Source organism: Geotrypetes seraphini, chromosome 11 (assembly GCF_902459505.1).
Source record: "Geotrypetes seraphini chromosome 11, aGeoSer1.1, whole genome shotgun sequence".
Classification (NCBI taxonomy): domain Eukaryota; kingdom Metazoa; phylum Chordata; class Amphibia; order Gymnophiona; family Dermophiidae; genus Geotrypetes; species Geotrypetes seraphini.
The window spans coordinates 120,984,817-121,011,981 of record NC_047094.1 but is presented as its reverse complement, the minus strand read 5'-3'; the positions used below and the strand labels follow the sequence as shown (position 1 = coordinate 121,011,981).

The 27,165-nt window shown below is 44.1% G+C and overlaps 1 protein-coding gene across 1 annotated transcript in view; it reads left to right on the top strand.

The window, feature by feature from the left end:
• YWHAB (tyrosine 3-monooxygenase/tryptophan 5-monooxygenase activation protein beta) overlaps positions 1–27,165 on the top strand; it is a 43,631-nt gene that overhangs the window by 5,729 nt on the left and 10,737 nt on the right. Inside the window, exons 2-3 of the mRNA XM_033963941.1 lie at positions 10,426–10,727; positions 12,805–12,928. Coding sequence (XP_033819832.1) covers positions 10,434–10,727; positions 12,805–12,928 — 418 coding nt within the window. The 5' untranslated portion in view covers positions 10,426–10,433. The remainder of the gene's footprint in view (positions 1–10,425; positions 10,728–12,804; positions 12,929–27,165) is intronic.

Genomic DNA, 27,165 nt, shown 5'->3' with positions numbered 1-27,165 from the left:
GGAAATTATGCAAACCTTTTTTAAATCCTGATAAGCTACCTGCTTTCACCATCTTATCCAGCAACAAATTTCAGAGTTTAATTGCTTGTTGTGAAGAAATATTTTCTCCTATTTTGTTTTAAATCTACTACTTAGTAACTTCACTGCATGCCCCCCCCCCAGTTCAGTCCTTGTTCTTTTAGAAAGAGTAAACAAGCAATTAACTTTCCAGAATTAACAGACAACAGATAGAAAAGCAGAAAACTGGAATGAACATGATACAAAAATAAGATGGCCAGACAACAAAGGTAGAAAAAAGCATTTTTTTTTTAGCATTTTAAATGGAATGTGGATAATTAGCAAAGATATTTAAATTTTGACAAACTTGCAGAATTTGCTAATTTTGGGCTCCTTTTACAAAGCCACAGTAGATGTTTCTATCATGGGCCAGCAAGGTAAATGTTCTGATGCTTATAGGAATTGGAACATTTTACCTTGCTTGCCTTTAAAAGAAACCTCTACCGCAGTTTGTAAAAGCCAGCGTTTGTGTAGAATTTTGAATTTTTTAATGAAAATTCTGCCAGGAGTAGCATTTGTAGCAGGGTTGAACTTAAGCTTATATAAAAGCCTCTTGAAAGAGCCCTGCAGTACCTATCCTAAAAAGGGATGATGGACCTGACCTGTTATTTGGGAGAAATGTTCCAAACCTCAGACTTAAGAATGTTGGAGACAGTCATAGAACAATAGCTTATTCATGCAAAACATTTTAAATTGAGAATTTCTGATGCTGGGTTATAGTAGCCAAAAGCTATAGAGTTTTTTAAAAATCTCTGGAGTTATACTCATCTGGGATATGCAAGTATTTCTAACACACTTGTCCTAAAAACATGTTTTGAAAGTTGCATCTAATTCAGTAGGAATAATGAAGCATCCTGGCAGAAGTTTTTTTTACAGATTGGCTTGGATGTTTTATAGTAGTTTTTTTTAATGGTTCTATATGCTAACAAATGGATCATTCATTACAAATGAGGAATTTTTTTTTGAAGAGTATACAGTGGATTAAGAATTTTTGAGGGAGGCTTTTTTTTTTTTCAAACATATTGGAACAGTGCGAAGTACCTTTCTAATAAGCTTTTGGCATGTGTGAACTGATCATGTCTAACTTTTTTTCTTGCAGTTTTCTTTACATTTTTTTCACATTGTAAGCCTTTTTCATAAAGAGAAGCTGTATTTTGATACTACATTTATAGAAATCCTCAGTGAGATGCTTTGGAAAAGTAGCGCTTTTAAGATGTCTTCCACATACACTAGAGTGCCTTGGGCTTCCACAATGGGAAGTGCTTTGGGTAGAAAGATATTAAACTCTGCTGGTGAATTGAGATAGTCAAAAGGTATCCAGGTCCAGATATGTTGTTTGTTACTGAAAGTGAAGGCTAGTTTGTGCTGATCCGAGGATTTACTGGAATAGTCCAAAAGCCTGATGTGTGTGCTTTGTTTGTTGTATTTGAACGTGTTCTAAATAAAGAATTACAAAAAAAAAAAATATAGATAAAGGTTAATAAAATATTTTGCACCTTTGTGACTAGATTGTGATCCAAAGGTATCATGAACCATCTGGACAAAGGTGCTCTCTCTCTCTTGTTCAACTGGTGGTAGTCCAGTGCAACCCTCCTTGCTTTTTTTTCCAAAATGGGTCACAGGAGTGAGTTTATAGGTACTCTTATATTATCAGATGAGATCTCTGGCCTTCAAGGTATTAAGAATCATCTGGATGGATTCATAGGATGCCAGAGGAATCTTATATTTCTGCACAATGACTGGTTTAATATTGGGATCAGTGGGTACATGGGTGACAAGTAGATCAGATGTGTTACAATAATAAGAATCAACAGCAAAGATATCCTGGTGCAAACAGATAGTTCCTTCAACTAATGTGTCTCTGTGGTACATTTTATGCACAGCAACAGAAAACAATCTCCATGATAACTCCAAAAAGGAATCAGAATTTAGGGATGAAAAGATGCTTCTATTCTGGAGATGAGGTCAAATATCAACTTTTATTCACAGTGGTAATTGTAAAGAAATCCAAGGGGACTCAATATGGTTTCTCTTATACATTACTACCGGTGGAATGCTGCGCAAAAAATTAGCAAATTCTGCAAGTTTATTTGTTAAAATTGAAACAATATTTTTTGCTAATTATCCTCCATATTCCATTTAGAATGTTTTTCTTCTACCTTTTAGATGCTTTATTTTTCCTCACTAAAAATGCCCTATGCTATAATTTCAATCACTAATATTATTTTTCTTTAAAATTGATGTGCTCGGTACACCTCCACCACGGCCATATCCACAGATATTAAGACCATGATTTTATGGGAACCATCATGGCACCATCATGTTCCCTTTTCCCTAACCAGATTTTCTTCTTATTTAGCTTTTCTTAATATGATCTTACATAGGCATTAGAGAATGACACGGTGACAAAATTCATCACCATCCCCGTCTCCGCGGATAACCTCGGGAAATAATCCCATGCCATTTTCTAGTGTCTATTTCAACCTCAGTCCTTCTACACCAGCATTCTTCAAAGCAAAGCTTGAGGGTCAGTGGTTGTGGCCATTCATACTCTGATTCTTCCCTTCTCTCCTTAAAGAATGACATGAAGATGGTTTACCGCGGTTATCTACGGGGATGGTGATGAATTTTGCCACCGTGTCATTCTCTAATAGGCATTTTGGCAGACAAGCATAAATAGCCAAACTAGTTTTTGTACTTATCTGACTGTCAATTCCACTGGTAGGGCAGGCGAAGATAGAGAAACTGATTAACAGGTGGTCCTATTGGCTGGCACTCCTCCTGTATCTCCAGTATTCTCTATTTCCCAGCAGGAAAAGGTCGTTATTCAACTAGCTCCTGAATTCTGGCTGTGACTGGAAAATTATTTTCTCCTGTTGAGGTTTCTCTTCAGTGAGACTGCCTGTTTCTCCTGTTGAGGTTTCTCTTCAGTGAGCTGGCAATGCTATTTCTCCTGTTGAGATTTTCTCTTCAGTGAGACAGGGGTGTCCGGCTGAATGGTGCATTCCTCGAGAGAGTAAAGGTGCAACTTACCTAGTCGTTCTTCATAAGGGACATCCTTGAGCCCTGAGACCATCTTGGTGGCCAATCGTTGAACCGATTCCATTCTTAGCACATCCTTCCGATAGTGTGGCCTCCAAAACTGTACACAGTACTCCAGATGTGGTCTCACCATGGACCTGTACAGCGGCATCACCACCTCGGGCCTTCGGCTGACAAAGCTTCTCCGGATGCAACCTAGCATTTGTCTAGCTTTAGATGAGGCTTTCTCCACCTGATTGGCTGCCTTCATATCATCACTAATGATTACTCCCAGGTCTCGTTCTGCCACAGTTCTGGTCAAGGTCTCACCATTCAGAGTGTAGGTTCTGCATGGGTTTCTGCCACCAAGGTGCATTCTCTTACACTTTTTGGCATTGAAATTCAGCTGCCAAAGAGTAGACCAGTGTTCCAGAACAAGTATGTCCTGTGTCATAGCGTCAGGCATGGTATCTCCGCCTACTATGTTGCACAATTTAGCATCATCGGCAAATAATGCAATTTTTCCCCGAAGTCCCTGAGGCAGATCTTATATGAAGATATTAAATAGGATTGGGCCCAGGACCGAGCCCTGCGGTACTCCACTGTGCACTTCCAACTTTTCAGAGGGGGTACCATTTACCACCACCCTCTGATGTCTACCACTGAGCCAGTCTTTAACCATGCAGTTAATATTCCTCCTAGCCCCAATGAACTCATCTTGTTCAAAAGTCTACGGTGTGGGACGCTGTCAAAAGCCTTGCTGAAGTCCAGATATAACACATCCAGGGACTCTCCTTTATCCAGTTCTTTTGTTACCCCATCAAAGAAACTGATCAAGTTGGATTGGCAGGATCTCCCCTTAGTAAATCCATGCTGGTGTGGATCCCTCAGTCTCTCATCATCCATAACCGTGTCTAATTTGTGTTTAATCAATGTTTCCATAAGCTTGCACACTATTGATGTGAGACTTACCGATCTGTAATTTGCAGTGTCTAACCTGCATCCCTTTTTGTGGAGCGGAATGACGTTAGCTGTTTTCCAGTCTAGTGGAACTTTTCCCGTGCCCAGGGAAAGATTGAAGAGCGCGGCTAATGGTTCTGCCAGGACATCTCTCAATTCCCTAAGCACTCTGGGGTGCAAATTATCTGGTCCCATGGCTTTATACACTTTGAGCCTTGACAATTCTTGGTAGATGCTGCTGGTGGAAAATTCAAAATTCCTGAATGGGTCTTCTGAGCTCTCTCTTGTTTGCAGCTGTGGGCCGGATCCTGGTGCCTCACAGATAAATACTGAGCAGAAGTATTTGTTCAGTAGGTCGGCTTTATCGTGGTCCGATTCTGCAAAGTTGCCGTCAGGTTTCCTTAGGCGCACTATCCCGTCTGTATTCCTCTTTCTATCACTAACATACCTGAAGAAGGATTTATCCCCTTTATTAATATTCCTAGCTAAATCTTCTTCCATCCTGAGTTTAGCGTATCTGACCGCCGTTTTGACAGTTCTAGATTTTTCTAGATAAGCTTCTTTATCTTCTGGTCGATGTGATAGTTTGTGGGATATAAATGCTCTTTTCTTCTGTTTTATGAGTTCTGAGATCTCTGCAGAGAACCATTTGGGTTTGTTATTTCTCCGCCGTTTACTCACAGACCTTATAAAAAGGTTGGTTGCTTCCTGTAGGGTAGATTTCAAAGCTGACCACATGACCTCCACATCATCTGTTGTGTCTTGGGTTTGCAGCGCATCATAAACAAAATTTCCCATGCTCTCGAAGTCAGTGCCCTTAAAGTTAAAGACCTTCGTTGACGTGTTCGACCTCGTGGATCCCTTCCTGAGGTGAAACCACACCATTTTGTGGTCGCTGGAGGCCAACGCCTCGCCTACCGAAACCTCTGTGACGCTATCTCCATTGGTGAGTATCAGGTCGAGAATCACCTGATCCCTGGTGGGCTCCAGAGCCATCTGTTTGAGTCTTGCCCCCCGTATAGATGTCAGCAGCTTTCTGCTGCTGCTGGTTGTGGGGTTGTGGTTGAAACCTTGTTCCAGTTTACATCTGGCATGTTGAAATCTCCTAACAGTACAGTGTCTCCACGCAGAGTGAAGGTTTCAATGTCTTCAATTAATTCTTTGTCTATGTTCTGTTGTCTAGGAGGCCTGTATACAATGCCCAGATATAGGCATTTGCCACTTCCCCTGGCAAGGTTCACCCAGAGGGACTCCCCTGTATACCTGACACCTGTGATTCTGGTAACTTTGATTTCTTCAAACTGATCTTCTCAAAATGCAAGTCTGACCATGCCTCCCCACTCCTTGCCAAACTTCATTGGCTCCCAATAATCTCCAGAATCCATTTCAAATGTTCCTGCCTGGCTTTCAAGATCATTCACGGAATCCTGCCTCCTCTTATCCCACTGTCTTTCAACTCCTCCAGTCCCGACTCCTCCAGAACTGCCCAAAGGCTTAAACTAGCCTTCCCCTCTCCACACGGCATCCACTATTCAGGCAAACTGGGAAAATCCCTTCTCTTCAAAATCACAGGTCTTTGGAACGACCTCACCACCCCGCTGCGGAACCTGAGCTCCCTTCATTTATTCCGCAAACAACTGAAAACCTGGCTTTTCAGCAAATTGTAGCTCTATCCTTCCCCCCTTCTACACATAAGTTCATGTAATCCTTTTTCTTCTTCTCTACCCACTATTTTAAGTTCTTGTAAACCGTGTCAAGCTCCATTCTCATGGAGATGATGCGGTATATAAACTTAAGGTTTAGATTAGATTAGATTTAGATATATAGTGCCACTCCTCCTCCGTTCTTACCTTCTCTGTCTCTGCGGAGTAAGCTATAACCTGGTATAGCCATATCCCATCCATGGGAATCTGTGAACCAAGTTTCAGATATTGCCACCACATCTAGGTTAGCACTCCTCATTTCCGTCTCCAATTCCAATATTTTATTTCCTAAACTGCGGGCATTGATGTACATAGCCTTCCATACTTCATGTATGCCCGGTCTGTGTGAAGATTTTCCCGCTTGACTCAGTATTCCCTTTAATTCCCTGTTTGAGTCAGTTTGTCCCTTCTGAGTAGGTGTGTCCCCTGCGGTAGTGACTGCGGAGTAAGTACTTACCTCAGACTCAGTAATGGAGTATTTACTTACCATACCAGGATGGTTACTTACCTTACCAGGATGAGAAAGGGTCCCCTCCCCCAACTCACCTAGTTTAAAGCCCTTTGGAGTAGGTGAGCCAATCGTCTACTGAAGACATTCTTCCCTCTTCTGGTTAGGTGGAGCCCATCCGAACCCTGTAGTCCCTGTAGTGCCTCTCCGTGGTCCAGGAAGCCGAAGTTCATCTCCCTGCACCATCCGTGTAGCCATTCGTTGGTCTTCTGGATGCGATCTTCCCTGGTTCTCCCCTTACCTCTCACTGGAAGTATGGAGGAGAAGACCACCTGTGCTCCCATTTGCTTCAGATTCTCACCCAGGGCTCTAAAGTCTTCGGGTTTCTTTTCCAGGATGTTCCTGGCGGTGTCGTTCGTCCCGACGTGGATGAGAAGCATAGGATAGTAGTCTTGGGGCTTGATTAGTCTCCCTAGGCTTGTGGTTACATCCCTGATTCTGGCTCCTGGCAGACAACAAACCTCTCTTGATAGTAGATCCGGTCTGCATATTGGTCCCTCTGTGCCTCGCAGCATGGAGTCCCCAATGACTACCACTCTGCGCTTCTTCTGAGGGAGCTGGTCCATTGCCACTGGAGCCTGAGTCATTTTCTGGAAATCCTCTTGAAAATCGTTCTGAAAGTCAGTGGCTGGTTCTATCTGTAGAAGCTGGAACCTGTTCTTTAGGGTGATCTGTGGGGTTGATGTGAGGCTTCTCCGATTGCTTGAAGTAGGGGTAGGTCTTTTGTATTTGCTTGTAGAGGTGACCAGTTGCCAGGAGTTGACGTCTCCAACCTCTTCTTGTACCCCAGCTGTTACTTCCAACGTTGCGAATCTGGTCAGTTTGGGTGTCTCAAAGATGGTCATGTTTTCTTGCGCATGCTCAGAGACTTGGGACATCTCCTGGATGACGCCATCGATGTATGCCTCATCTTCTCTGATGCTTCTGAGACGCTTCACCTCATCCCTTAGGCTCATCAATTCTTGCATGATGTCTCCGTCAGTCTGTTGCTGGTCGACCGTCTCCATCAGTCTGTTGCTGGTCGACCGTCTCCGTCTGTACTGAGACTGAAGTCATCTGCTGTGGAATAGCTTCAGTCTGCACAGAGACCTCTGTCATCTGTCGTGGGTAGTCTTCTGTCTGCATGCTAGCTGTGGTTGTCCTCTGGCTTTCTTCGGTGACTGGGACGCTGGTCTTCAATGCAATCTTGTTGCTTCTTGTTCTTCCTGCCATTTATCAGCTTCTCGCTTGCTGAGTGTTGGTCTTGGTCTGCCTGCTAGTTGATTTGCTTATGGACTCCTGGTTGGCTGATATGTGTAGTTGTCTGCCTGTTAGTTGACTGTGTGAGTCTGTCCGATGTTTGTTAGGTGTTAGTTCATGTAAACCTTTGTTAGGTGTTAGTTCATGTAAACCTTTTCCTTCTCTACCTATATTTTTAAGTTCTTGTAAACCGTGTCGAGCTTCATATTCATAGAGATGATGCGGTATATAAACTTAAGGTTTAGATTAGATTAGATTAGGTTTTCTTTGTGACCCATCATGGACCAGGTTCTCCAAAGGTTTGCAAGCCATCCAAAAGCAATCATTCTGGTAGCTCCAGATTGGCCACCCAGACCATGGTAGGCAGGCTTAGTTTGCCTTCCTATAGGCACAGGTCTCACTCTGAGTACAGCTGGAACTTCTTCTCAGGGATCAGTTTGTCATGGCAGTTAAGGAGCAATTTGCTCTTGAGACATGACTTTTGCATGTGTGGCTTTAGCGTGCAAGGGTTACTCAAAGGAGTCATTGCAACTCTATTCAGGTCTTTAAAAAAAACCAAACCAATAATGGTTTCTGCTTATGCTAAGACTTGGACAGCTTTCCAGCACTGGTGCATCAAAGAAAAGGAAGAGCCTTTCTGTTCCATTCTTCATGGTGTTGGCCTTTCTCCAGGCTGGTATTGCTGTTGGACTCAGAGTAGCATTCCTTAGAGGCCAGATAGTGGGACTCTCTTGTTTTAGGGTTTGAGACTGAAGAGCTATGCTGGTATCTCATTAAGACATAGCCAGGTATCAAGCCCCTGGTGAGGCCTCCATTCCCTTCTTGGAATCCTGATATAGTTTTGCAGAATCTCAAAATGGTTTTTCTGGTGGTTATTTCCTCAGCAAGAAGGGTCTCAGAGTTAGGCCTTTTGCTTGCAGAGAGCCTTTCCTCAAATTTACTGAAGCTAGAGTTTCTTTGCACACCGTTCTATCCTTTTTGCTGAAGAATTTGGCATTCTATGTCGGACAGGAAGTCTGATTGCCAGCTTTTCAGTCCACAGGTCGAAGAAACAACACCAGATTCTCTAGAAGTTGAACGTTAGTGTGCTTTTCCGATATCTTGATCACCAAGTTTTGATTACCAAGTTCAGGCTTCCAGGGCCACGATTGCCAGATGGCTCCATAGGGCCGTTTGGTCAGCATATATTGTTTATGGAAAACACTTCTGGTTCCGAAAAAGGTACATATGACTAAAAGTGTGGCTTTGTCATGAGCAGAAACTTGGGTGCCCCTGAGGAGCTTTCTAGGGCAGCAAATTGATCCACTCTACATACATTTTCTAAGTCTCTCCAATGGATGGAGCAGCAAGGGCGGACTCTGCCTATTGGGTCCTCAGTGTTATGAGCCAGTGCAGTGGTCCCACTCTAGATTTCTGGGACTGCTTTTGTACGTACCACTTTTCCAGAATGATATAGCTATTACACTAGGAAAAAAGATTAGGGTCTTGCCTTGCTAATGTCTTTTCTAGTAGATAGATGTGTCATTCTGGACCCCTGCCTTGTCATTATTTCTACACCTGCCTATCTCACTCAGAATGTTCAGATCCAAACTTATCGGTTAGATGCGTCAGACCTTTTAGGGTATGAAGAATAGTCTATTGATAGGACACTTTGGGGTATTGTTTGAATTCCATGAATGTCTGTCTGGCATGATCGTTTTGATGTTCGGTGCTAGCATATTTATGATTTTACAGCAGAACACTAAATCTTCAGGGAGATTTTCTGTACACCTGTTTCATATCTGTTTCTAGAAGGGACTTATGCCTGCTTTGGAACCAGCTATAGGGGCAGCAAAGCTCTCTGAAGTAGGAGGTTTATAATTTAGTTATATCCCCACATTTAACAAAATCCAGAGTGGATTCCTCTAGAAAAACACAAGGTGCCATCTACTGTGAAAAAACACTCATTTCAGCATGCAGGTGCCCTAACCATGTCTGCAACATTCATATTTAGCTCTTATAACAAAGAGGCAGAGGACTTCCTGGCTATACCCTGGTAATGTGGTATGGATAAGTTCCTTTTTAGTACTACAAATACTGTATTTCCAAAAATAGAACTGGACATATTGCCAAATTCAACAGTCAGGAATTATGACTTACAAGCTTTTCCAACAAAAAGCATGTAACTTAAAATTAAACTTTACGCACATTTTCTTATCTTACGTAACAGTCCAACCAAGTGGTTTGTGGTCCCCTGTAAGCAGACAACAGAAAGAAAAAGCTCAGAGCTAACTTTGGTATCTTATAGAGAACTGGTGGAACCTTCAGCTTCAGTATTTCTCTGTCTGCAGCAGAGGATAGACAACAAGTGGCCTTGTGGAGCCATATATCAAGTCCAGGGCATTCTCTCCCTTATTGGAAGCAGAAAAGAGGGCTAGGATTGGTTAAGTGTGCTAAATCTGGTGATGCCAGGCCCCTCTCTCTTCTCTGGTCCTTATGGGATTTATGGCTGCAGTGTCCACCATCTTCTACTCTTGGGAGGAGGCCAGAGGTAGGTTCCTTAAGTATTGGCTGATTATTTGAGGAGAGAGGTTTTCAGTACAGTCTCTCCCCAGACTGCCTGCTGGACCCATGCTTATCCTGCTTAGTTTGAAAGCAGGTTAGCTGCTGATATTATCTCTGAATATGGTGTGAAGGCAGGAATGTTTATAGAGTGGCTGTACATTTTGATCATAATCTCATAGGACACACTTTGAACTATAGGCATATAATCTTCAGAATAAAATAATTATCATTAGTGCTGCCTGACCTACTGCCATACATTTGGTTCATATGTATTTTCACCTTTATTTTCTGTTTACCAAAATGTACTTTTTGATGGTAATATCTTTCTTTCCTCACCCCAGTAGATTAGTTTGCAGCAAGCTGTATGGTAAAAATGTCTTTATTTCTTTCTAGCAATCAATATGGATAAAAGTGAGCTGGTACAGAAGGCTAAACTAGCTGAACAGGCTGAGCGTTATGATGACATGGCTGCCGCTATGAAAGCAGTCACTGAACAGGGGAATGAACTGTCCAATGAAGAGAGAAATCTACTATCTGTGGCTTACAAGAATGTGGTTGGTGCTCGGCGTTCTTCCTGGCGTGTAATCTCCAGCATTGAACAAAAAACTGAGGGAAATGAAAAGAAACAACTGATGGCACGAGAGTACCGTGAGAAAATTGAAGCGGAATTGCAGGACATTTGCAAGGATGTTCTGGTAAATTCTATCTTTGTACATTTTAATGGTTGGAAGCACTGCGCAAGATGCTTCATTTGTGGATATACTTCCCCCCTCCCAATTTACGGTTTCTGCACTCGCGGTTTCACATATTCGTGATTTTTTTTTTGGGGGGGGGAACCAACAAACCCCCATAGTTTAGGACCTTCCCGCCTCCCTCCAGCCTTCCTCCCGGCATCCTGGCCTTACCTGGTGGTCTAGCGGGCTTTCGGGGCAGGAGCGATCTTCCTGCCCCATGCAGATCATCAATAGGAAATGGCTGCCATGAGCTCCTGTCATAGTCTTGAGACTACGGGAACTCACAGCAGTCATTTCCTATTGGCAATCTGCACGGGGCAGGAAGATCGCTCCTGCCCCGAAAGCCCACTACACCACCAGGTAAGGCCGGGATGACGGGGGGAAGGTTGGAGGGAGGCGGGTGTGGGTCAGAGCCAGACGAGAAGTTGTTCATGGGTTTTTCTCAATTCTCGGTCCGGCTCTGCCCCTTTCCCCCTCGAATACCGAGGGAGAACTGTACTCATGAACAAGATGGGTAATACTGATATTTTCCCAAAGCACATGTATTAAATGTTTTTACAAATCATGTGCACCCCCTTCATGCTATGTGTGGGCATGCTATACTGGTGTATTTTTACTAAGATGTGCTAATTGCAAAAACTTAACATTTTGTTTTTTAAGTTATATTTTTGCAGGTTTCATTTACAATTGCCTACAAGAACCTAAAAAGAAAAAGTCTTAAAAACAGAAGTTAGTTTTGCAATTAGCGTGTCTTAGAAAAACTGGTATAGCATGTGTTAAGCATGATGCATTATACCAGTTTATTATGAACATTAAATTTGGGAAACGTGTAAAAATATGGTACTTGGTGCAGTGTTACTGCAGGCCCATCGACTAGCAAAATGCTTTGAGAATCTTGTGAAGTCTGCTTGTTGAATTGCACTTTTTAAAATAGCTAAAATGTAAATTGAATAAAAGGCAAGCACCTGACTTCATCTTTAAATAAAATATTTTGGAAATATGAAATGGATGTTCTCTCGTAGTTTAAAAATCTGTAACTCTTCAGAAGTTTGATCATGTATGATGAGGTAGCTCTTCATCAGTAAGTCAAACAAGAGAATATTCTTTTTAGATTTTGTATAAGGGGTTTTTCAGTGCTGTATTCTGTTTTAACTGCAGACTCGCAGCAAACTGTTTCATGGTCACATCTGTGGAAGGTTAGTTGACGAAGCTTGGAAATGAAAAGTTTCTCTGTCACTCTTGTGGAAGCTGATCAGAGGATTTGATAGCTGTCCCAAACTGTAGGGTCATGCCTCCATTCTCCCAGACTCTTCTATGGCATCACAGTAGAAGAACTGATTATATAGAGGAATGTATATCTTTCTGCTATTGCTTTAAGCTTGGGTTTGTGCCATTTCCTAATTTGCTTTGTTTGCTAGATTCCCATCTATAGTTAGAGGTAGAGCAGGGATTCTCAACATAGTTCTTGGGACACAGCCAGCCAGTCAAGTTTAAAGATGCCCATGATAACTATGCATTGTGGAGATTTAAAAACCTGACTGGCTGGGTGTGTCCCAAGATTGGGTTGAGAACTCCTGATGTAGACTCAGCACAACCATTAGATAAGCTCCTAGTCTTTCTAGTTGTATTCCAGTGCAAGAATCCTACTTTGGCCTGCTAAGCGGGGTAATTTGTTTCATGAGCAAGGATGCTGTTCCCCTTCTTCCCCACCCCATGCACACTACATTGTGTAGCTCGCATCTCCAGCAGCAAGCATTGTAGATCATTGAAGAGGTGACTTTCAAAACCTGTTAAGTACAGGACCTTTCTTATGCTGGCTAGAAGCCACAAAAATAAAATTGTGTACTTTATCCAGAGAACAGCTTTTTATACTTGACGACAGGTTTTGAAACTCATCATATATTTTAAAATATTCTAAATTTAGTCGCTGACCACTCTTGTTGCAATTTCATATGATGAAATCAAGACCGCAGAAAAACAGCATATATGTCATTTAGTCATTGTTGATTCCTGATTTTTTTTTTCCCCTCCCCCTCAGGAACTCCTGGACAATTATCTTATTAAATGCGCCACACAGCCAGAAAGCAAAGTCTTTTACTTGAAAATGAAGGGAGATTACTTCAGGTACCTTTCTGAAGTAGCATCTGGGGATTCTAAACAAAGTAAGTATAGTGAGTTGCACGTGTGCCTGGTCAGAAAAGAGCTGGTGTCTCTCTGAGGGGGTGGTCATGTGCTCCTCCAGATCTGAGCATCAGACAGAGGTGACTCCTTCCTCCCCTTCCACTCCACCAAACTCGTTCCCAGTTGTATACCTGATCAGATTTCAAGGTATACTAGCGTGGCATTGGGAAACACTGCTAAAGCGACACTACTATGTCTTCCTTATTTCTTCAATGTACTTTGTTCCCATCCCCACCCTAATTTTATCCCACAGTTTTTGATACTTCAGGTTTTGCTCCTTTAGAAATCTTCACATGATGCCCTTATTAGAGAATGACACGGTGAAAAAATTGGTCCCCGTCACCGCCCCGTCCCCGTCTCACCATCCTCTGCACCGCCCCGTCACCGCCATTCCCTTCACCGCCCCGTCACCGCCACTGCCACCCCATTCACCGCCCCGTCACCGTCACTGCAACCCCATTCACCGCCCCATCACCGCTGCATATATAAAAACCTCAAACGGGTACGATTTTAAATACTTTTCTTTATTTACGTATAAAGGAAACATTCTTTAAAACTTTAAAACTTAGTTAAATATTAGTTAATAACTATACAAAAACAAACACGACATGTACTTTTAATGCTTACAATGTTAGCCTACATGGTAAGTAGACGTGGCCGCTGTACCTAATCGCGGCAAATCGTGTACCTAATCGCGGTCACTATGCTAATCGTGATTAGCATAGTGACCGCGGCTACGGCTGCAAGTCTCCCCTCCCCCCAGCGATCACGGCAGGAGGGCACCCAACCCCTCCTGTAGACCCCCCCCCCAACGGCCCTCCCGACAATCGCAGCAGAAGGGTACCCAACCCCTCCTGCCGGTCCTCCCAATGGCCTCCCCTAAGATCGCCGGCAGGAGGGTACCCAACCCCTCCTGCTGGACACCCCCCCCAACGAACCCTCCCACCCCGGAACCCCCTTAGTCTTACTTTCCAAGTTGGACCGGACGGCTCCTCACACGTATGGCCAGCAGGCTTGCCTCCGTCCAAATGAGGCGGGCCCGCCCCTACCCTGCCCAACCCACAGGATCCTAGGGCCTGATTGGTCTAGGCACCTAAAGCCACTCCCGCTATAGGAGGGGCCTTAGGTGCTTGGGCCAATCAGGCCCTAGGATCCTGTGGGTTAGGCAGGGGAGGGGAGGGGCGGGCCCGCCTCATTTGGACGGAGGCAGGCCTGCTGGCCAGACGAGCGAGGAGCTGTCCGGTCCAACTTGGAAAGTAAGACTAAGGGTGGTGTTTCGGGATGGCGGGGTTTGTTGGGGGAGGGTCCGGCAGGAGGGGTTGGACACCCTCCTACCAGTGATCATAGGGGGGCTGTTGGGGAGCTGGCAGGAGGGGTTGGATATCCTCCTGCTGCGATCGTCGGGAGGGCCGTTGGGGGGGGTTGGGGTAGGCAGGAGGGGATGGGTACCCTCCTGCCGCGATCGTTGGGGAGGGCTGGTTCTGTCGGCATGAAGGGCTGAGCACCTTCCTGCCGGCGATCGTCGGGGGGGGGGCGGGTTCTATTGGCAGGAAGGGTTGATCTGACAAATGAGGAGCCAGTATATTGGGGGGCGGAGTCAATGCGGCAACGTGCAGGTGAAACACAGGTAAATAGCGGTTCCTAGAAGGGGGGACATTGGCCTGCGGGGACAAATCTATTCACCGTTTTTGCGGGCGGTGAAAGGATTTGTCCCCGCGTCTGCGGCGATTTGCTAATGAGGTCACCATAACCCGCAGCCAAACCGCAGCCACGCAGCGGTTCGCTGCGGGGATCGCTCCCCGTGTCATTCTCTAGCCCTTATCACAAAGCGGACATTCTCTTCTCATAGTCTTGATGCCAATCATGTTCTAAGTACCAAAGCTCCCAGGATTTCGTATTTTATTTTTGTCTTGACTAGATTAGATTATAAACTATTGTGCAGGGAACATTTATTTGCATGTTCAGTATAGCAATGTGTATGCCTTATGCTGTGCAAATGAAGATAGTTTTAATGATGATTTCTGATAGCTTGAAAAGTTAGCAAATACATACCTCAGCATTGCATGTTCAGAATGTAAAAATTGAAAGTCTTTCACAATATTTTTTTTTATTTTGGAAAATAACACACTTTTGGTAATGGAGTCTATAGGAGTCTATACCCCTTCTGGATACTCTCTCACATTGTCAGAATCACCTTAACATAGGTAGCTCTTTCTTAGGAGGAAGTGACTTGGGCAGGAGGAGTCAGGGGAGCAGTTTTCAGGAAGTATATAAGGCAGGGTCAGAAATAGAAGTTGCTTACATATAACAATAGTTTTCTATGGATAGATGATCTTCTAGCCACACACATGGTGACATCATGGCTGACGGAATTGACTCAGAACCTGGCAAGCTCAGAGAGCTCTAGCAAAGCCTTCTGCACATATGTGCCTCCTTCCTGCCTTTGTACCTACTGTATAAACCGACCCCTACCACACCCCTCTTCAGTTGCATATATAGAAGATATGTCCATATACCCCCACCATACCCCTCTTCAGTTGCATATATAGATCTGTCCATGGAGAACTACCGTTACAGTTAAGCAACTTCTATTTCTCCCTGGACAGAGACCTTCCTAGCCACACACATGGTAACTCCCAAGCTTTGAGGGTAACAGTTTAATGTGTGCAGATCAATATAAAAGAAAATAGTAACATAGTAGATGACGGCAGATAAAGACCCGAATGGTCCATCCAGTCTGCCCAACCTGATTCAATTTAAATTTTTTTTTATTTTTTCTTCTTAGCTATTTCTGGGCAAGAATCCAAAGCTTTACCTGGTACTGTACTTGGGTTCCAACTGCCGAAATCTCTGTTAAGACTTACTCAAGCCCATCTACACCCTCCCAGCCATTGAAGCCCTCCCCTGCCCATCCTCCACCAAACGGCCATACACAGACCGTGCAAGTCTGCCCAGTAACTGGCCTAGTTCAATATTTAATATTATTTTCTGATTCTAAATCTTCTGTGTTCATCCCACGTTTCTTTGAACTCAGTCACAGTTTTACTCTCCACCACCTCTCTCGGGAGCGCATTCCATGCATCCACTACCCTCTCTGTAAAGTAGAATTTCCTAACATTGCCCCTGAATCTACCACCCCTCAACCTCAAATTATGTCCTCTGGTTTTACCATTTTCCTTTCTCTGGAAAAGATTTTGTTCTACGTTAATACCCTTCAAGTATTTGAACGTCTGAATCATATCTCCCCTGTCTCTCCTTTCCTCTAGGGTATACATATTCAGGGCTTCCAGTCTCTCCTCATACGTCTTCTGGTGCAAGCCTCCTATCATTTTCGTCGCCCTCCTCTGGACCGCCTCAAGTCTTCTTACGTCTTTCGCCAGATACGGTCTCCAAAACTGAACACAATACTCCAAGTGGGGCCTCACCAATGACCTGTACAGGGGCATCAACACCTTCTTCCTTCTACTGACTACGCCTCTCTTTATACAGCCCAGCATCCTTCTGGCAGCAGCCACTGCCTTGTCACACTGTTTTTTCGCCTTTAGATCTTCGGACACTATAACCCCAAGGTCCCTCTCCCTGTCTGTGCATATCAGCTTCTCTCCTCCCAGCATATACGGTTCCTTCCTATTATTAATCCCCAAATGCATTACTCTGCATTTCTTTGCATTGAATTTTAGTTGCCAGGCATTAGACCATTCCTCTAACTTTTGCAGATCCTTTTTCATATTTTCCACTCCCTCTTCGGTGTCTACTCTGTTACAAATCTTGGTATCATCTGCAAAAAGACACACTTTTCCTTTTAACCCTTCAGCAATGTCACTCACAAACATATTGAACAGGATTGGCCCCAGCACCGAACCCTGAGGGACTCCACTAGTCACCTTTCCTTCCTTCGAGCGACTTCCATTAACCACCACCCTCTGGCGTCTGTCCGACAGCCAGTTTCTGACCCAATTCACCATTTTGGGTCCTAATTCAGCCCTTCAAGTTTGTTCAACAGCCTCCTATGAGGAACTGTATCAAAGGCTTTGCTGAAATCCAAGTAAATTACATCTAGCATATGTCCTCGATCCAGCTCTCTGGTCACCCAATCAAAAAATTCAATTAGGTTCGTTTGGCACGATTTACCTTTTGTAAAGCCATATTACCTCGGATCCTGTAACCCATTAGATTCAAGGAAGTACACTATCCTTTCTTTCAGCAACACTTCCATTATTTTTCCAACAACTGAAGTGAATCTGTTAACTGAATTGGAGGAGGAGGAAGGTTGATTGCAGCACCACTGTTCCAAATTTAGAATCTTCTTACAATGCTTTGTCTATGCAGTAATGCCTGGTAAAATGTATGTGCTGACGACCAGGTAGCTGCTCTACAAATTTCATCTGGCATAGCTCTTTGTAGATGATCTGTTGTGGCCATAGCTCATAAATGATGAGCTGTGACAATAGGAGATGTATCTTGAGTCTCTTAGATGATAACAAAAGTGTAATGCTGGAAGCGATCCATAGTGACATTGTCCTTTTAGAGATTGGATTTTGATATGTGGCTGATCCATAATAGAGGTAAATCGCTACTGTTCTCCTGCAGTCCAGGTATACAAAGTCTGTTCTTGTTCTGACACATATGATGGTGGATAAAAAGTTGGAAGAACAATAACTTCCTTCGGAAGGAATTTAGGATGAGTGCATAAAAGTACTTTGTCACAAAAAATCTGAGTATATGGAGGAAAATGTACCAAAGCTTGTAATTTGCCAATACTCCTTGCAGAATTACAGCTGATTGCTGAAGCTCGAAAGGTTTACACATGAGGGATTAAGAACCAAATTCAGATCCCAGGTGATTTTAAGGGAGGATGGCCACAAAAGTCCTTTCAGGAATCTTAACTTCTGGGTATGTTATCAATACAATTGCAGTAAACAGTGCTGCTGTATGGATACCAGTACATATTGAATTAAAAGAAAGTCCTAATTAATTTAAGATGAACTAGGTAGTCATGTACCTGTGGAACTGTTGTATCTTCTGGTGTTAAATGTCTCTTGATTTATACAATCATTTTAAAGACTCTGCTCTAGATGCCAACAAAATCTGGTTGAGAAAATATATCTGGGTAGAGCTCACTTCAGAAAAAGGATCCATGCTGCAAGGTGGAATGAGGGAAGGTTAGGATGTAGAAGCCGACAATCCTCCTAAATGAGGCATCTCAAAGGGTATTGTTTTAGGATTAATAGAGTTAAAAACCTTGATTGGCAAGGCAATAAGGAGCTATTAATATTATATGAGCTTTGTCTGCTTTTGCTTTTTGTAAAGTTTGGTTATCAAAGATATCTGAGGAAAGCATAAATCATGTCTCCTGCCCATGATATCTGGAATGTATCTTCTGACTGATCGGACTGTAGAATAGGAACAAAATTTGAGACATATTTGTTCAGAGGGGACACGAAGGTCTATATGTGGAGTGCTCCATTCGTGAAACAGGGAACAAATAATCGTGTCCTTGATGGATCATTTGTGCTGTGCTGTTGATTGAGATTACATTTTGATTACCTGGCAGGTAAGATGCAACTAGTCGGGATCCTAACTGTATTGCAAGTTTCCAGATAAGTACTGATTCTCTGCAAAGTCTCCCTGATCCCATTTCCATCCTCCACCCCCATTCACATAAAACATTGCCACTTGATTGTACAGATAACTGCGAAAAGCTTGAAGCACTCTTTAGAGAGCTTGCGATTCGAGGAGATTTATACTGAAGGATTTGAAATGAAGAGTCCAGCTGCCTTGTGTTTCCCAATGTAGAAGGTGGGCTCTCCACCCCTATTTGGAGGTATCTGTAGTCAGAATTATTGTTGGAAGAGGTAGATGGAATGGTATTCCCTGAAAAAGATTGTCTGAATTGATGCACCAACTAATTTGTGGAAGACGACTTGCAAGAATTGGTATTCGTGCTGATAGTGGGTGTAGATATTGAATCCACCTGTGTTATAGATACCATTGAAGTGGCTTCATATGGAGATGGGCAAGGGGAACCACCTGGACTGTTGCTACCATATGGTCTAAAAATCTTAATAAAGCTCATGCTGATACATTGTGGCTAGGCCTTAGTTGTTTTAACTTTTTGAATATTTTGAGAGCTCAACTTTGGCAAATATGCTTTTGTGTGGACAGAGTTCAGATAAACCCCCTATGAACTCTAAGGTCTGAGTCGGTTGAAGATGAGATTTCTGGTGGACACTTGGAATGCGCTTCCAGAGGAGGTGGTTGAGCAGAGTACGATTTTGGGTTTCAAAAAGGGATTTGACGAGTTCCTGAAGGGAAAGGGGATCCAGGGGTATAATGAGTAATAGATCACTACAGGTCATTGACCTGGAGGGCCGCCACGGGAGCGGACTGCTGGGCGTGATGGACCTATGGTCTGACTCGGCAGAGGCAATGCTTATGTTCTTAAATCCTGACTGTAGGAGGAGACTAATCGTGTTTTCCACTGTTTTGAAGTTTCTCTCTGGGGAGGAACTTGTAAGGAGCCAGTTGTCCAGATAAGGATAAATGCCTCACTGAATGTACAGTCTTTTCCCTAGCAACAGCAGCAGATGAATCCAGAGACCAATGGGATAGCTCACATCTACCAGCAGGCGGAGATAGAGAAACTGATTAACAGGTGGTCCTATTTGCTGGCACTCCTCCTGTTTATCTAGTATTCTCTATCTCCCAGCAGGAAAATGTCGCTATTCAACTAGCTCCTGAATTCTGGCTGTGGCTGGAACTTTATTTTCTCCTGTTGAGGTTTCTCTTCAGTGAGACTGCCATTCTGTTTCTCCTGTTGAGGTTTCTCTTCAGTGAGCTGGCAATGCTATTTCTCCTGTTGAGATTTTCTCTTCTCTTATATAAGAATAAAGTTGTTATTACTTACTATCATTATTAATTAGAGATTCCCTGTTCGCAAAGTTAGGCCACCACTACTATCACACATTTGATAAAACTCTGGGTACTGATGATAGACCGAAGGGTAGGACTCGATAATATTTGCCCAGAAACAGGAAATGTAAGAACTGTCTGTGATCTGGATGGACAGGGATATGAAGATAGGCATCCTGAAGATTAAGGGACAACATCAAACAATCTTTATCTAGAAGCGGTGTGAAGGTTGATTATAGATATCATGCAAACTTCTCCTTGAGAATATATCTGTTTAATGCTCTGAGATCTAATATTGGTCTGAGACCACCAGACTTCTTTGGAATAAGAAAATGTCAAATGGAACCCCTTATTTTGTAGAAGTGGGGGAACCTCTATTGCTTGAATCTATAACAATCTGGTTATCTCCTATTGCAGCTGAGCCCGATGTCTGATGGCTACTAAGTATTTTCAAGGAGGATGATTTGGTGGAGCAGTATGAAGGAGATTCATTTTCAATTAGTTTAAAGTACCCAGCAGTCGTTGGTGATCTCCTCCCAAGCATTGCAGAAATATTGAAGTCTCCCTCCTACTAGAATCGACAGCAAGATTGTCCTTTCAAAAAAAAAAAAAAAAAGGGGGAATTGATTTGTTGAGACCCCGGAGTATTTGTTTGGTTTTTCTTTTGTGTAGCCCTATTGCTTTGGTGCTGGTGCTGGTGTTGATGTGGATGGTAAGCCCTCTTACTTTAATTTGATCATCCATAACTGTTCTGTTTCCTGGGAGCATACACCTTCAAGTGTTGATAATAAGGCAGACATTGGTAGGATGATTTTGACCATTCAGTTTAGAGAATGACATGTGGACAAATTTTTCCCTGTCCCCTTGGGAACTCATTTTTTTTGTCCCAGCGAGTTCTTTTCCTGCCCCTGCCCCATTCCTGCAAGCTCTGTCCTCATCTGCACAAGGCTCGAACACTTTAAAATCATAAGTGTTTGAGGTTTGTGTGGTTAAGGCAGAGCTTACAGGAATGGGTCTGGGACAATGACAAAACTCTCAGAGATGGGACGGGGAAATTGAGTTCCTATGGGGTTAAATTTGTCCCCATGTCATTCTCTTGCATTCTCAAGCATATCTAATGTTGTATAACCATCCTTCAGCATATCAATAAGCTCTTTTTACCTTGTCTCCAAAGCGATTTTGCATGTATAAGTTGCATCTGCAATCTTATGCAAATCTGCTCCCAAGGCAGAAGATTTCAACTAATACATACATACAGATACACTGCTACTCTTCTGATGGCTGTGTCATATGCATTGTAAACGGCACAAATCATAGTCTTCAAGCGGTCTTCCAGCTTAGCGAAATGTTTCCATAATAATTCGGATGGATCCTGAAGTCTGATCAATGGTTTTCTTGATGGATTACATGATGGTATACAAATATTGGTATAGTGAAATTGATGTGTAGCTATTCTAGAACTGAGCATAGCATTGTGATACATTTTTCTCCCTAGTGAGTCAATTACCTTCATGTCTCTTGGAATAGTCATGGGAGCTCTTTGCTTTACATATTGCTGATTTGACGACTGGTGAGGCAGCTGTAATTTGCCTTGTCCCAGAATACATGGTACTTGGACTCCAAACTCCTTTTACATAGCTTGCACAGAATAAGTACTCCAGAAGATCTTTTGACTTTCTTATAGAACCTGATGTAGTGGTAGCACAATAATCTCCTTAGGAATATCTAAGTACTTTAAAAAAATGTTAAGTTCACTTCCCTGGGATCTGGTTTGGTCCTTGTAGGTATTTGGAGAGTCTCTGCCATCTTTAATAAACATTTGGGATAGATTGTACCCTCCGGTTGTAATGTGCAGACAGGTCCTTTGGGAGAAGGGTCTGATAGAAGACCTGATCTTCGTTCTTCCCTGATTAACAGTTGATCACACACAGATTCAGAAGTGGAACTGACCAAGTGTGCTTTTGCTGATCTGCCAATGGAGAAGCCTGGTCTTAATGTGTAAGAACTGTGTGCATAAGATGAGCGTGAGAAGCAGTTGAAATTTGCTTTTGAGAAACCTGTTGAGCCATAAATTGTTGAAACATTTGTGATGTCAAGTCATTAGTAAATGATGTTGCCCTCTGATGTATAACCTGGGAAAGCTCCTCGTGAGATAAGAGGGATGGAGCTGAGCAGGAAGGTTGATTTTCTTCTTTTAGCTCGTGGTTCCCTGGATTTGTTTGGTCGAGGAAATTTGATATCTTAGTCCTTCAATTTGAGGAGTCTTAATTTTAATTTCCTTAGCAACAGCAGCAGATGAATCCAGAGACTAATGGGATAGCACACATCTACCAACAGGCGGAGATAGAGAAACTGATTAACAGGTGGTCCTATTGGCTGGCACTCCTCCTGTATCTCCAGTATTCTCTATCTCCCAGCAGGAAATGGTCGCTATTCAACTAGCTCCTGAATTTTGGCTGTGACTGGAAAATTATTTTCTCCTGTTGAGGTTTCTCTTCAGTGAGACTGCCATTCTGTTTCTCCTGTTGAGGTTTCTCTTCAGTAAGCTGGCAGTGCTATTTCTCCTGTTGAGATTTTCTCTTCAGTGAGACAGGGGTGTCCGGTTGAACGGTGCCGGCTTTAGGGGTTACACCTGGGCCCCCCCAGGTCCCTGCCTCACCCTCCCTCCATTGCTAGAGGGTCTGATTGGATCTCGATTTTTTCTTCTTTCCCTTCTCTGTTTAAAAAAAAAAAAGGAGACCACAGTTGCTACATTCTGCTCTGTTAGTGCTGCTCATCCAGCTCTAACTGGCTTCAACCGGCCCTAACAACAAGCTTGCTAGTATGTCTGTTTTTTACTGTTTGAACTTCAGGTTCTGTTTGGGAGTCTTAGCACTGTGGGTTCGGTCAATATCCATTTAAGGAATGGATATTTTATTGAGGCTAGTTTTATGACTAGAAATCCGTTGAGGGAGCCGGGACTTTCCCGCCCTTTGCATGCACTCGCTTGGCTTCCTTGTTGGTTACAGCGCGACAGTAGCAGTGCGATTTCATGCTTGCACTTGTGCTCCTCATTGAGTTTCAGTGCAGCAGTAGTAGTCCTGTTTATTCCAAGGCTCTCTTTCGTCGGTGTTTGTCACGGCCATGTGCAGCTGATTGTGCAGGTGCCGGTTTATAGCAGCGTGCATGAGATGGGACATGTTTTTTCCGGCGCTGTGGGAAGCACTCCACCGTTCTTCTGGTTATTCCCCGAGTCTTTCTTTCTATGCATGCCGCAGCAGGGTAAATTTTGCAGGGCTTGAATCCGACTATGTTTCTAGGAGCGTTGATGCAGCGGCCACGTGTCAGTGAGAATCAGGTGTGCCCTTGGGTCTCCAGTGATGGCGGGAGAGCTGCAGCGTTCCGGTAGTTTATTTACAGCTGACTTTGGTCAGGGTATGCTGCGGCTTCTCTCCTTTCCGGTTCAGACAAGTTGTACGTGTTTCACCAGCTTTGGGACAAGCTTGGGCAGATTTTATATATCTATGTCTGTGTTCCTGCTGTATTACCTTGAAGGAAGCTGCTAGTTTAATCGGACTCTGGGGCTAGCACTCGAGGGGATTACCAGAGAGACTCTGACCTGTGCTAGGTCACCCAGTCTCGGTTTGTCTCCAGACTGAGCCGACATACGGCAACTCACAGCACAGTGAGATCAGCAGTAAGATAGTACCCTGTATTTCACACGGGTATCTCATTGTCTCTCTTGGGGTCCCTGCAGATTGAGCCTTTGTCTGTTGGTAACTGTCCTTCTTATTTAAGCCTCTGCTGCGCTGCATGTTTCTAGTAGTGGCATAGGATATATATGCATAAAGGTAGTACTAACAGTTTCCAAGTTCAGGCTGTCTCTATGGGCTTAATGACACTTCACATCTTTCTGCGGCCAGGACTCTCTTTCTCTATTTCTGAGGGGGCCTGGACTTCAGATTTCCATGCTTATCACGCTGGTTTCTCCTGTCGCCATCTTCTCATGGCACATGCTAGATGGACCCCCTGACCAGACAGGAAGGGCTGTACAACTCCTTCTAACCAGGAGCCAGTTACCTATTCTATCAAACGCGCAGAGGAGCGTGCGCTGTGTGGCGGTTAGCCTCATCCCTGAAGCTCTCGTTGCATGGAGTTAGTACTGTTTTCATGGTTCCAGTATAATCCTCTTTACATTGCAAAACTTGATTTTTCCTAGGATAATTTTTTTCTTCTTACAGATCCTTCAGTTCTTATCCTGCCGTTCCCTGACCTTCTGCACTTCATTCTGAGGGGATCTAGACTAGAGAGTTGTGCGGGGACAGAAATCCCACCCGTCCCCGCCAAAGTCCCACCCGTCCCCGCGAGGAATCCCCTCTCTCCCTACCCGTCCCTATAAACTACAAAAATAGTTATTTCATTTAATTATGCTACTGAATTAAAGGCTCTGGTAGAAACCCATTTACAAATAAGCAAAAAGACTTTATTAATTTGGAAATATTAATTGGGAAGAATACATACTTTGTAAACGGGTTTCTACCAGAGACTCTTAATGTTTATAAATTTTTATCAACACAACTAATAAACTACTTTATCCTAAAGCAAAAAAAAAAAAAAAAAAAAGAAATAGAATTTTTTTTCCTACCTTTGTTGCCTGGTTTCTGCTTTCCTCATGTTCTCATTCAATTCCTTCCATCCACTGTCTCTCTTCTCTCTGCGTCTTCCATTTGCTCTGTTACTGTGCCTCCCCCTCTCCCCCCTTCCAAATTGGTCTGGCACCCATCTTCTTCCCTCCGTTCCCCCCATAGTCTGGCATCTCTGTCTTCTTCCCTGCCATCGTCTTCTCCCCACTCTCTCTTCCTCATTTTCTTTCAGCGTCTTTCACCCCCCCATCTTCCCCTTGTCCTGTCAGCGTCCTTCTTCCCTCTGTCTTCCCCATGTGCTTTCAGTGTCCTTCTCTCCCCCATCTTCCCCATGTCCTTTCAGCGTTCTTCTCCCCCTCTGTCTTCCCCATGTTCTTTCAGCGTCCTTCTCCCCCCCGTCTTCCCCATGTCCTTTCAGCGTCCTTCTCCACCCCTTTGTCTTCCCCAGTGCTTTCAGCGTCCTTCTCCCCCCTCAGTTTTACCTTAAGCGCCTTTTCCTCTCCACTCCACCTTTCTCCCTCCCTGCACCTTACCTTTGTGGCGCTTTCCCGCCCGACTGACAACAGAACAGGCCCGGTCCGACAAACCTCCCTGCCCTGTAGCTGCGAATCTAAATTACCTTCTTACAGCAGCTGGAGTATTGAAGCTGCTGTAAGAAAGTAATTTAGATTCGCGGCTACAGGGCAGGGAGGTTTGACGGACCGGGCCTGTTGTCGGTCGGGGGACCTGGCTGGCTGTGCTGCACCGGGGGCGGACCGCCCCCCGCCTTGTACCACTGGCTTTTCCCTGCCTGCCCTGCCGCAGTACACTGCCGAATGGAAGTCTTCACGATGTCAGCGCTGACGTCGGAGGGAGGGAGGTCTTTACTTAAGTCCTCCCTCCGACGTCAGCGCTGACATGAGGAAGACTTCCGTTTGGCTGTGTGCAAAGGCAGGGCAGGTAGGGAGACGAGCGTTGCGGCTGAATTCATCCAGCCCCGCAGGATCCCCACGACCCTAGGGGGCATCCCCACGGGATCCCCGTGACCCAAAGGGGGAACCAGCGGGATCCCCGCGGGATTCCCGTCGTCCCCGTTCCCGTGCAGCTCTCTAATCTAGACTTCTTCCATTGACTCTTCAGGCTTTCTCATGAGAGAAGATGCTATAATGTCAGGTCAGGGGGCTGTGAACTTTTTTCAGGATGCTTGCAACTTTGCATCCTCCTCATGTTTCCGGTTAATTCTTGGAGTCTCTATGTTTTGTGTTTCCCTTTTAAGTGTTACTGGTCCTCAGGGCAGTTCTTGTAGTTCTTCAGGAACTAAGGGACGTTGTTCCACTTACTGCATGGTGCCCAAGACGTGGGCATTGGGCAGGCTGGATCCCATTCTGCTGAATTAGTTTCTCAGGGTTACATATTTCTGCAGAAAAACTGGGAGAATATTTACATTTTCACTATGGACTCCGAATCTGCACTAGGTTTGCTTGCCTCTCTTGGAGCATCACTTTCAGTTTTGGCACATGCCATTTCGCCTACCCAAGGCTTCATGAACATTTTAGAAAATATGGGCAGTGGTACCATTTTGGCGCTACCAGGCGATTCACCTAATTTCTTCTTGACTAACTGCTTGATTCAGACGTCTTCCAGTTGGGCCATTTGACTAACACGAAAAGGGTGGTTTCTTTTCCTCAGTTCTTTGGACGTGAATTTTCGAATTGGCACAGTGCTCTTTTCTCCTGTACTATTTATAAGTATATCAGGGAGATGTTTTTATTCATATAGGAGAGAAATGTGTTTCTTCCCAGAGACTAGAGCGATGGGTCACAGTCTCAGGTTTGCATTCTTCTTTGGTTACCATGACCAAGAATATGGGATTCTGTACAGGTTCTAGGATCCATGTTGCTGACTCCACTGAGAACTTCGGCTTGATTTCCCATTATATCGCTACAGCAGTCGCTTTTGTTCCGATGATTCCCGGTATCTCAGGCTCCTGAAGCATTTCTTCACCGAGAGAGTGGTTGATCCTTGGAACGAGCTCCTGGTGCAGGTGATCGAGGCAAACAGCGTGCAAGAATTTAAGAGTAAATGGGATGCCCATGTGGGATCCCTTAGAGGGTTAAGCCAAGGGAACCTGTCACCGGGAGTGGGATCCCTAGGATAGTAGACTTGGGGGTGGGTCAGTAGAATGGGCAGACCTGATGGGCTATGGCCCTTATCTGCCGTCATCTTCTATGTTTCTATGTATGATTTGGTGGCTCAGCGAGATTTCTCTTTTCAGCGAGATTTCGGTCTTTGCTGGACTAGCTCATGGCCACCAATAATCCCGGGCTGTCGGGTTGAGGGGCTCGGTGCCTTCCATCCTCAGCTCCAGGAGTCTGGTCTTAAGAGGCGACTCGGTACTTGTTCATTCTTCTACTCTGGAGCATGGTCAGGCTACAGTTTCTGGAGCTTCAGACCATTCTTCCGGAATGACGCTGAAGGTCTTTTCAGTCAGTATTATGATGGGGGTATTTTTCTACAGCCTGGGCAGTAGGTAATGTGCTCAGTTGGCAGGTAAAGTTGTGGTTCTACTTCAATGGGTGGACCCTCATCTTCCTCTTCTGTAGGCAGATCATTTTATGGATCAGGGAAAGAATTTGGATAGACTTTCTCTCCACGAAATCTGTGCATGGCCCATTTATTGTATGTTACAGTGTACAGCATTGTGT